The 11,692-nt window shown below is 34.6% G+C and overlaps 1 protein-coding gene across 1 annotated transcript; it reads right to left on the bottom strand.

Moving 5' to 3' along the window:
• Nucleotides 1-421: 421 nt before the first annotated feature.
• LOC21386728 (pleiotropic drug resistance protein 1) lies at nucleotides 422-7,632 on the bottom strand. Its single transcript, XM_010101360.2, has 22 exons — nucleotides 7,008-7,632; nucleotides 6,721-6,841; nucleotides 6,504-6,592; nucleotides 6,309-6,393; nucleotides 6,024-6,183; nucleotides 5,861-5,937; nucleotides 5,583-5,636; nucleotides 5,399-5,489; nucleotides 4,702-5,285; nucleotides 4,297-4,613; nucleotides 4,018-4,178; nucleotides 3,807-3,910; nucleotides 3,556-3,712; nucleotides 3,261-3,451; nucleotides 2,817-3,149; nucleotides 2,411-2,701; nucleotides 2,219-2,302; nucleotides 1,975-2,108; nucleotides 1,660-1,887; nucleotides 1,369-1,540; nucleotides 990-1,244; nucleotides 422-878 (listed from the first exon to the last, which is right to left on the bottom strand). Exons 1-22 carry the CDS (start codon nucleotides 7,328-7,330, stop codon nucleotides 618-620), a joined length of 4,272 nt encoding a protein of 1,423 aa, XP_010099662.1. The 5' UTR covers nucleotides 7,331-7,632; the 3' UTR covers nucleotides 422-617.
• Nucleotides 7,633-11,692: the final 4,060 nt, after the last annotated feature.

Here is an 11,692-nt window from a genome sequence, read left to right as displayed (position 1 = left end):
GGAAAGAGTTGAGATTTCTTTGAGATGCTTTTAAATGATAATTTTGACCTAAGTGGCATAGAAGTCATTTTGCCTCACACTGCTGATATGGCAATACAAGTTGTGAAAGTATACAAAAGTGGTGCTAAAATTAATAATCATTTATTCAATAGTGTTATTATTGAAATTAACCCACATATATATATATATTCCTTTTTGCTAGTCATATATCTCCTTTTGTTTAGGACGAGGATTTAAAAATCCAAAATGGATTGTTGTTGGCGTATTAAAGAAGTAATGATCTCTTTTATTTTGCACTAGAGAAATTTCATGTCGAGGGGCACTAATTACTACTATTACCGGGTTGGTTCTAAAGAACACCAATCATTAATCACTATTAGGAGGAAGTGAATGCAGTCATTTGTATTAATAAATTGAAGGATACAAGAGAAATACACACTTTATTCGCAAAAGTTTAAACATACGTATAGAATCTCAAAAAATAAAATAAAATAAAATAATACACGATACATTGCTTCCAATTGCAGGAGCTTGAAACGTCGAAAACTAACCAAAAATTTGGTTGTAAATATACAGAAGAAGTTAAATTAAGCAAGCATTAAAGGTAAAATAAGTCTCTATCGCCTTTGGAAGTTTAAGACCTTAATAGCAAAGGCAAAGATGACGGCAAAAGCCAGAGCGAACACAACGCAGACGACAGCAACCACTCCCAGGAAATCGTGATCAAATCCGTAATAACGGTCCACATAATTCTTCACCGACTCGCCAGTCTCAGCTACGGGGGTGCTGATGTCACCGTACTGCGACACCACAAGTCCGTACAAAGTCCACGCGACGGGACATGCCCAGTAGTACCACACCCACCACCCCGGCATCCTCTGTCGAAAACAAAAAAACCAACAGATTTAGTCAACTAGGTTTTAACATTAATATAGAGCAATGAAGACGGTGTTCAAACAGACATGATCATGATCAAAGTAAAAGCTTACCGGGCGAGGAATAACGAATCCGGAGAAGAGGTTCCATAAGCCATAGAAGGCGGCAGACACAATTTGAGCAATGCTGACGTTCGGCGTGAGGGCCACAGTCATCATGCCGTAGTATGTGAAGTACATCAAGGCGAAGAAGGTGAAGAAGAGGTACCAGAAGAACTTTGCGACAGTCCATTCGAAACCTATCATCGCGTACACTATGAGGCAATAAACTACGGCCTGACATACAAGGTATGGAAGCTCAACCGCCGTCTGCCCACAAGAAAGTTAAGAAGATGTTATTTTGTTATGGATTTGATCAATAAAACTAGCCAAAGGGCCATATAGTTTCACATAATAAATTTGGACTCTGTTTGAAATTTAAAAAAAAATGCACCTGTCCGAATGTGTACGGAAAAGCTGCATACATGCCGGCTGCTTTTTCTCTATAGAAGACTGCTCTCTCTACGGAAACAACTGGTTGCACAGACATAGCATTTTGGACTCCGATGAAGAAGACCGCGGCATACATAGACCCCATTGCGTTGCTCAGATTTTGTTGCTTCGACCTGCATTTTAGTATTTCCAAGTTCAGATATTGCACACATGAGAAAATATAGACTAAGAAACGGGCTAAATAGTACCAAATTAGTAAATATTTAGCTGTGTCACTTTGCTTGAGACTTACGTTTTAGATCCCATGTCCCAGAACATAGTGCCAAACATGAGTGCTATGCCTGTAGTGAACAAAAATCTCACGGCGGTGTAAGGCGGGTTCCGCCAGTAAGACCAGCGTTGTTTCCAGAAGCAAGCCATGCACTGGGTGAGGAATGATCGTGAGAATTGAGTAGGGAAATAGAGGTCCTTCGAACCAGGTGCCGGGGTGCTCAATTCCTTAATAAGATCTTTGTTTCTCCTGAAAACATTGTCAGCAACTGATTAAGCATTTTTCCCTCCCAGATGACATAAACTATTTATGTATTTGCTAATGAATTAAACTGACCTGTATAGATCTGAATTCTGGTACAGATCTGTAAAATCAACCCCCAAAGACATTTCTTGCGCAGGACCAGTGACTTCCAACATCCAAGTCGCAGGGTTGTAACCGTCTTTAATTTTAGCGACACCTTCAATTGACTTCATGACAGAAATGCAAATAAATTAGCGATCTTATGGATAAATATTTGTAATTTTAACTTAAACAAGAAATAAGGATTTGATCTCTTCTTTGCTTCATTGAATCCTACCTCAAAATAGTTTATTAGATGGCAAGAATGGCGGCCTAATGGACCCACATATATTTCTTGTCCTCCTCTCTTCATAAGGAATAGCTGCAAACCACATGTTTTAATTAGTAATCAAATGCAACTATAAAACAGACCATACAAGAAATTAAAAACCAGAGAATTATGAAATACTAAAACAATTCTTTAAATTACCTCATCAAAAGCTTCAAAAATGTCAATGCTAGGCTGATGAATGGTGCACACAACGGTTCTCCCAGTGTCCACCGTGTTCCTAACCGTTCTCATGACAATGGCCGCAGCTCTAGCATCTAATCCTGATGTTGGCTCGTCCATGAATATAATTGAAGGGTTTGCCACTAGCTCAACTGCAATAGTCAACCTTTTACGCTGCTCGGTTGAGAGACCGTTGACTCCGGGCAATCCCACCAACGCTTGCCTCAATGGAGCAAGTTCCACCAATTCCATCACTTCCTCAATGAACATCTGTTCATGTCATGTAATTATCAAGTCAGTTCATGTTGTTCATAGTTAACAAATGCATTGGAAGATAAGATCAAAATAGAGGGTAAATAGAGGTATATTTGGGTGCACCACCAACCTTTCTGGTTTCAGAATCAACTTCAGCCGGTAAACGAAGCCAAGCAGAGTAAAGCAACGACTCATAAACAGTAACATGCGGGGAGTGGATGTCATTCTGCTCACAATATCCAGAAATTCGTGCAAATGTTTCTTGATTCTTAGGGTAACCAGAAATTCTAATGTCTCCATCAATGTATCCGCCGGTTTTCCTACCAGCAAGAACATCCATCAAAGTGGTTTTACCAGCACCACTAACTCCCATAAGTGCTGTCAAAACACCAGGCCTGAAGCTACCACTCACACCCTTCAAAAGAACCAATCTATCCTCCTCAATTCCTTGACTTCTCATTTCCTGCAGGTTCAGTTCCGACATTCAACAAAAAGTGTACTTTATTATTAGAAATGCATGAAATAGGAAATAACTTACAAAACTCTTAGTAATGTCCAATTCTTTTCAACTCACCGGTGGCATGTCCACTGCGTATACGACATTATCGAAGACAATGGAATGCGGTTCAAATGGAAGAATCATTCCCTTTTTCCTGTTCTCACTTTCACCTGCCTGGCCTTGGTGGCTTGAACTATCTTGCAACTCAACGGCTCCATCGCTCTGAGGATCTTCAGTTTTAGCTACAGCTCGCACCTTATCAAATGCTGCAAAATCGTACGTTACAACACTAGTACGTAATTTTTCTTAATGCTTCTTCTTTCTCTCACTTAAAAACTTATTAGACTGAATAAACATAGAGGAAACTCACCGTTGAGCCAAGTGAGAGCCAGAGTATACAAGAGGTTTAAAACTAAGATGAACCCAATCAACGCCCCCGTGCCAATCCAATACCATTTCGACTCATAAAAGAATCCTCGGCCTTTCAAAACTTCAATTCCTAGAGGCTCTGTTGAGCCTGCTACACGCTATTACAATAAGGAAAACACAAAAATCTCAGACGACTGTTCCCAATGAGTACCAGAGGCCAAAATGCACAGACCAACAACTTCAAGAACTTACATGTCTCCATTTCTTGCCGAGGAACTCATTGACTAGAACCGCAGTCTGACCGTACATCAGAGGCGAACACCAGTAACCCCAAATCCACCAATCCTTGATATCCTCTGTTGGCATAAAAGCAAATAAAAAAATGAATATCTATTACAAGGAAAATAATTACATGAAAGAAGTGGTCCCCTTTTGATGAATTTGCAGAACTAGTCCGTTGTACCTCTAGACAGAACAAAACCACCCAATGTAAAGAGCAAGAGCAGCACAAATGATCCGAACGTGTTGGCTATAATATTGTTTCTAGCAGTAGCTGCTATAGCCCGGAACAAACCGGAGGCCATTTGGTTAATAAAAAAGAGCACAAGCAATTGTTTGAACAACCTGCAATTGTTGAAAATAATGAAAAAGCGTGAAGTGAGATCACTATTGGACAAAGAATCAGACCTTCAACAACTGGAATTAAGTTAATAATTTTTTTCTCTTTTTTTTTTTACACTACCTTGCAACACTTGGGTCCAATCCTGTAGTATAGTATGTAATGGCCACCCAAACTACGACTTCTAGGACTGAGATAGGGATCTTGAGAATCCATGATGGAAGACCATAAGCCCAAGCAGGGTAAAAGTGTAGGTCCCTTTGCTTGTAGAACACGGGAAGCTTGGCAATCGTCATAGAGAGCTCCGACATTCCATTGAACATGATCATGATCACAGTAAAGAACAAAGAGCCGACGTAAATATTACCATCATCAATGTTTCTACGATGCATTTCGGTTCTTAGGAAAAGTGTGGCAGAAACCAGGGCCATTATACAAAGCTGAAAGAAGAGGACAAAAAGAAAAGTTAGAAATTCATATGCTAAAAAAAAGAATTTAACGGAAAATCAAGGCAGTTAAAGTAAATACTTGGACAATCTTGAACATGTAGACAAAGGAGTTTCTGTTCATAAGCAACCATTCTCTTGAAAATGAAGCTTTGATGAGCTCCTTCGTTTTCACACCATATTCTTTGGTCGTCAAAGCAGCCGGGTGACTCTTGCTCTTGTCGAATCCGGTCGAAAGCTCATCTCCTAGTTTCTGTCCCACGTGAAACGATTGGAATGCCTCAGCAAATTCTTTGACAGTGATAAACCTGTAAGGTTCCTCTTTTCGTGCCCAATATTGGGCCTGATCTTTCTTTGATGTGACTTCTTGAAGAAAGTCAGCTACACCTTTCCTCTCAGGACATTTAAAACCCATAGATTCGAAAAAATCAAGCACGTATTCACGGGGACCTTGATATACTATTTGGCCATCGGATAGAAGAATGATATCGTCGAAAAGGTCGTAAGTCTCTGGTGCTGGCTGAAGTAAGGAGATGACATTGGTTCCCCTAAAGATATGGACATATTGCTTGAGGCAGTTAACGATTTGGTAAGTTGTGGAACTGTCCAAACCAGTTGAAATTTCATCCATTAACAACACTCCAGCTGGGCCGACAAGCATCTCACCTGTATTGAATTAGTAAGTACTTACTTCTACAGATACGACAAAAGAAAGCGTTTGAATTGCTGATAAGACAACGGAAGTGTTTGAATTGCTATTAATAGTTGAGTTTTTATACCAGTTGTGACACGCTTTCTTTGTCCTCCAGAGATACCCCTCAACATTTCATCTCCCACCACAGTGTCCGCACAAATATCCAGTCCCAAAATCTGTGATTGATTTTAATAATTGTTACTAAGAAATTGAGAGAAATAATCTAATTCTCTTCAAAAATATTCTAAGTTCTGCTAAAGGATGTTCACCTTCAAGACATAATCTGTCACCACATTTGTCTCTTGGCCTTCTGTTGCGACAGCCTAGAGTAGAAGAACACACCAAAAAGAATAACATCAAGCCTCAAACTTTTAACATAAATTTGTACATTTTTTCAATTAATTTTGGATTTTAAGTTTCAAAATGCAATTCCAGTGTACGATGAAAGTAGTTAGCTAGCTCTTATTTTTATGTCCAATTGAAAAAGCCAAGTCTCTCTAGCCTCTTTTGACACAAATTCCCTGTGTATGGAACTATTTATTCTCACCTTCATGTAGACATCGATATCTGGATCGGGTTTGATATTAGCTTCTTTCTCTCTTCTAGACAATTCTGCAAGCATGTCTGCACATTTCCAAACAAAAATTTATCATGTGCTCAATTTACATAAAACCCTGTTTTTAGCAACGCAATTCGAGAAATGAACTGACCATAACGCGACCCGACTCCTTGGCATCTGGCAGAGAAAGCCAAAGTTTCCCTCACAGTCATTTCTCCAATATGAACATCATATTGACTGATGTAGGCAGCAGTTCTCCTCGGCACAAACTCGTTCATGCCATGCCCATTGTAAGTCACTCTCCCAGAAAACTGTAATCGCAGATTTTGGTTTTCATGTTTTATTAGAGATTAGAGTAATCAAATTAATTTAGTATAGAGCTAGATATTTAAAACCCATCAAAGAATCAAACTTATCAAAAGTAAAATTCTCTCACCCTCAACTCTGAGTCGAGCTTTCCAGCCAAAGCCAACAAGAGTGTGGTCTTGCCGGAACTCGGAGGACCCAAAAGCAGTGTCAATCTGAATATTTACATTTAACCAAAAAACAAAGATTATCAAAGATCCATAACAAAGCAATTATGTGAATTAAAACATGAATAAATAAATTTAATTTGATCCCTCTTCCTCACCTTCCGGGCTTTATGATTCCATTAACATCATCGAGGATGGTCAGTTGTCGCTTTTTACTTTTGAAAATTGGCAGAAAGCCGAAGAAAATCTTGAATATTGAAACAAAAAAAAAATGTGAGAACAATAATCACTGTACGACACATTAAAACTAACAATATGTAATTTTCTTTTTATATGTAACGTTGATCATATGGTCTAATATTGCAGAGTGTTTACCTCGACTATGCTATTTAGGAAGTTAACAAAGGAAGGCAAAGCTCTGCTTCCTACATAAGCATCTGCCTCTATTTTAAGATGCTCATATCGCACTTCGATCGTCGGAAGCTCAACTCCGACTCTGAAATTTTTCAATCACAAGCAATATCCAATACAAGAAAAATCAGAAACATCATAAATCAAAAAAACTAGAAAAATAATATTAACGGTCTAATTTCCATGAGAAAAAACTCAGCTTCCCCTGTTTAGCTACAGCTATAAAACAAGAAAGACGTGTGGTTTAGTACCTTTCAATACGATTTCTGAGCTTCAACAAGAATTTCTCGTTGTCCTCCTCAGCTGTTTTGACCAACCTCTCAATCAAGTCCCTCCTCTCCTTAAGTCCGAGGTTGTCGACATCGATTTCACTCGGACGGCCCTGAGATGTCGTGAGTATGCCTTTCCTTAAACGAGCATAAGTTGGAAGCTTTTCCAACGCAGCCCATTTCAGAGCTTCTTCATCGTCCTCATCCCGTGAAGACTTTGAGAAAATCTCAGTAGTATTGTTCCTCCATAATGTAGAACTTTGGCTTCTGAAACTGCCGGCCTTAAAGATTTCGCCGCGATCCATTTCGAAAAACCCAGAAAAACGTTTTCCTTCAACGACTTTCAATGCTTTCAAGTTTGTGTATAGCTAATCTATTCAATGTTGAGTTATATAAGTTGCAATCACAAAAGAAGAGAACCCAGATGTGTTTTTCTTTTTTTTTTTTTCCTTCTCTGTCTTTCTTTTCTGGTCGGAAAATGTATTCTTGAATATTGGAATTTGGAAGTCGTTCTGAAAGGCTTGTATATTTATATGGAAAGAAAATGGCCTTCTAGAAGTACTGCAGAGAAATAGGCCACATGAGTCCTTATGGTTTTGGCGGAAATTCAACAATACTTTCCAAAAAGCTTGGTTAAATAATTTTGAGTACGAAGAACTTATTAAATTCAAACGTCAAAAATAAAATAAAATAAAAAAATCAAAGGCAGACATTATTTCGCTGTACGTAACGTGTGCCAAGTTAGTCAAACTATGGTGGCTAAAACAAAAGCCAATGTGGGTCACACTCACACTTGCATTACAAGGGACAAAATTATATGGTCCATGAAAGCGAATAATCTCTGGTTTGAAATTAGTGAAAGATTAATAAAAATATGACTTTTAAACTACAGTAAAAATATAAATACTTTTTTCTAAAAAAATTCATAGAATATTAATAAAGATGGTGATTATGTTATTTCACACACTTTCTATGTTCAGAGAATTTTGATCAAACTACTAACATTAAGGCAGAAAAATCTATGAAAGAAAGCTTCAAGTAAATGACTTGAAAGAAAGCTTCAAGTAAATGACATGAAAGGTTGAATTTTTCTATGTATCCTTTTAACTTGTGACTAAGGGAACATGGGGTGAGAATATCAAAACTTCTTATTTTATGATTCCATTCCATCCAACGATAATGGTCCTTGGTGGCTACGAACCAATGGTTGCCTCCATTATTGACAAGACTTCGTAACACTTGTATGGATCGTAGTACCTTCCCAATTATTTTATTTTATCTTTTTGGGAAATTAGTTCTTTGCTAATTAATTAATAATTAGTCCAAGACCTTGTCCGGAGAATATTTCAATAGAGTATTAAAAAATAATAAAATATTTGGACATGGAATATTACTTTAAAAAATATATATTAGATTAAAAAAGAATAAAATAACAAGAATATGTACACCCTTTTGATCATGATATATTCACATATCCGCCCCACCTTTTTATTGCTCACGTTAACAATACGTCTTTGCTGAAAATTCCTATTTAGGATTTGTTAATTTTCTATGTATTTACTATTATTACAAAAGAGTTACTCAAAGGCAAGTGAAAACAATAGTTTGTAATCCTTCAAGGAAAAAAAAAAAAAGAAACAGTTTCTACTTTCTACGGAGAATTATATATATTGGGACGACATATTATTACTGTAGTCTAAATATATAACATGATTTATAAATTATAACGATTTATTCCAAAAGAAAAACGTTAAAGATGTAGGTTTCCTTTATATATATTTACTGTAACAATCAAAAAATTTAACCGCAAGAGCACAACCAAATGTAAGGGGAGAAGAAGGGAAAAAAAAAAAAAACCATTTTGGACAATATCATGCCTTTTTTTTTTTGGAAATATAATATTACCAAACCAGCTGCCATCACTTCCCTTATTATCCGTAAATAGATCCAAAAAAGACTATAATGAAAACTCTTGATCTTACGTTGATGAGATAAGAAATCCTCCATAATTGAATTTCAATGTGAATTCAGGACACGTTAGGTACATCGTATAAACACTTTGTATTGTATTATTTAATAATAATACAATATTTGGTAATATTTATATATTGTATAATTTAATACGAGATTCAAAATTAATACAATATGAAGTGTGATATTTAATACGAAAAAAAACTATGTACTAAACCGTATTATGCAATTTAACTTAAAATATCATATTAAAAATATATAAAACATCTCTCAAATATTAAGGCTTGAGGTTGGGTTTTGAGACTAACGTTAGGGTCGAGTTTCGGAATCGGAAAGATGTTGGGTTTATATTTTTTAAAAATTACATTTTGGCTCTTAAAATTTTTTAAAAAATTATATTTTAACCCCTAAATTTTTTTTTAAAATATGTTTTTACCCCTTGACTTTTTTAAAATTATATTTTTGCCCCTTAAATTATTAAAAATTATAATTTGACCCTATTTTTAAAAAAATATTTTATAAAAAGGCCCATATGTAGTAACTCTACTTTCTCCCTTGCTTCCTTCAAATGTTAGGATCGAATCGAGATTAGAGTTAAATTAGGTTATGATTAGGCTTAAATTTTATATTATTACAAACTAATACGTAAATAAATTATAATGGTAAAAATAGTATAATGTTTAATAATACCACCAACCAAACATCGTATTGTATAAAAATTATATAATGTAATACAATATAATATAATACAATATAATATGATGCACCAAACATGCCCTCAATATCTTCTTATAGAATCAAGGGTTTTTTTTTACATGAGAAATTAAGAGAATATTAGGTAAATGATTGTTTTTTTACTATCTTTTTTAATAGATGGCCAAACTTTTTATTTTTTAAATAAGTGGTCGAACTTTTTTCCGTAGTTAATTAATAATTGATCGACGGTCAATCACTGATTGACCTATTCATTATTATAATTTATTAATGATCTATCATTAATAAACATGTAATTTATTGATTGAAATTAATTAACTACTAATTGATTTTAACTAATTATTAACTAATATTGATTAATAATGAAAAATTATCGAGTTAATCAATGATAAACATAAATCAATCAGTGATTTAAGCTGTCAATCACTAATTGACTGCTAATCAATCAGTGATTGACTATTTAGTTAATAAAAAAATGGCCATTTTGCTAATTTTACAAACCTTTGACTATGTTTTATTTATTTTTTTTTAAATCTTTAAAAAGGGACATTTGCCTCTATATTCCAGAAATTAATATTGTGAAATTAAGTCTTCATTTATTATCATTAATTCATGAAATTCACAGTCATCCATTGTGTAATGTACTTTATTTAGACATGATTACAATTTACAGGGGACAAATCTCTTTCGACGATCTCCTAATTTCTGTCATTCACAAAATTTTAGGAATCCAATTCTGACTAGTTGACAATAATGAATTCTGAATGTGTAATCAGATTTTTTTTTCTTTAAGCGAATCATAAAGAAATTTCACTCTTCTTTGTTGTCTATGACCATCTATGAAAGTCAAATGTTTGATATGCTTAATACTACTGTATTGTTTTTTTTTTCTCCAATGAACAATGTATTCTTGTTATCATAGTTATTAATCTTTGAAATATGTAAAATAAGTTTTTACTTTTAAAGTAATTTAAAAATGAGAATGTTGTAATGAGTAAATGAGAAAAATAAATACATCGACCAATCAGTATTTAAATGTTAAAATTTTATAAATGTTATACTTGATGTTAAATTTCATATTTCTTCTAATCAACAAATATAATTGTTGCAACTCATAATTCAAAGTGGGGGACTTAACCATAAAGTATTGTGTTTTCTTTTGGCATAAAGTCTATGATTTATAATTAGAAGGGGAACTAACTTAACATTTAAATGCTAGTATGTAATTACAAGACCAAAAATAGATAATTGGAATATTTTTCCTATTATTTTAAGAGGTTATTTGGTTGAATAAAGTGGGTTCACAGGCACGCTTCTTGCTTATCCTTATCCACACTCTACCTCATTATATCGTCGGTCCTTTTCACACACAAAGCCCTGACGAGGGGTGGGGCCTAAAAAAGAAAGAATTAAATTATTTGTGAGACGTTTAGTTTATATATTCAGAATTGTAATTTATGATTTTAATTTTTAAAATTAAACACTATAAAAAATTAAGAACTATGATTCAGAATCAGAGACGAACTTTTAAAACAAACATGCCATTAGAGATTCATTATCAATGGTGTACTGTTAATTTAAGGATTTTTTTTGGTAGACTTTTTATTATTAATGTCAGTTTTTAACCGTTGAATATGATAAGAATCATATTAAACTAAAAAAATCTACAAAATAAACAATTTCTAACTATACTGATATGATGATTGAAAAGTAAAAAATTGACGGTAACTTATTTTTTCTAGTCTTACCGGATAAATTCCCTTAAAACTTTGACTTAATTTATTTGGTATTCGTTGCGTGTTGTGTGGTTTATGATATAAGTTATATTAACGGTTTGGAGAGAGAGAGATGAGTAACGATAACAAAAGGGACAGTTGAAGATTAGTAAGATAAGTTATATTTTGTTGTACAATTTCTTTCTTTGAGAACTGTCCTGGGAAGTTTCCCTTCCATTTTCTTTTTTTAGGGGAAAAAAAAAAGAT

This window comes from Morus notabilis, unplaced genomic scaffold (assembly GCF_000414095.1).
Source record: "Morus notabilis unplaced genomic scaffold, ASM41409v2 Scaffold2461, whole genome shotgun sequence".
In the NCBI taxonomy this organism is placed as follows: Eukaryota; Viridiplantae; Streptophyta; class Magnoliopsida; order Rosales; family Moraceae; genus Morus; species Morus notabilis.
This window is presented reverse-complemented; position numbering and strand designations above follow the sequence as displayed.

Coding starts and splice junctions, on each gene's coding strand:
- LOC21386728 (XM_010101360.2), bottom strand. CDS start 7,330: ATGGATCGCGGCGAAATCTTTAAGGCCGGCAGTTTCAGAAGCCAAAGT. Junction 5,490..5,582: donor TGACAGATTATGTCTTGAAG/GTGAACATCCTT, acceptor AATCAATCACAG/ATTTTGGGACTGGATATTTG. Junction 3,452..3,555: donor GGCTCTCACTTGGCTCAACG/GTGAGTTTCCTC, acceptor ACGATTTTGCAG/CATTTGATAAGGTGCGAGCT.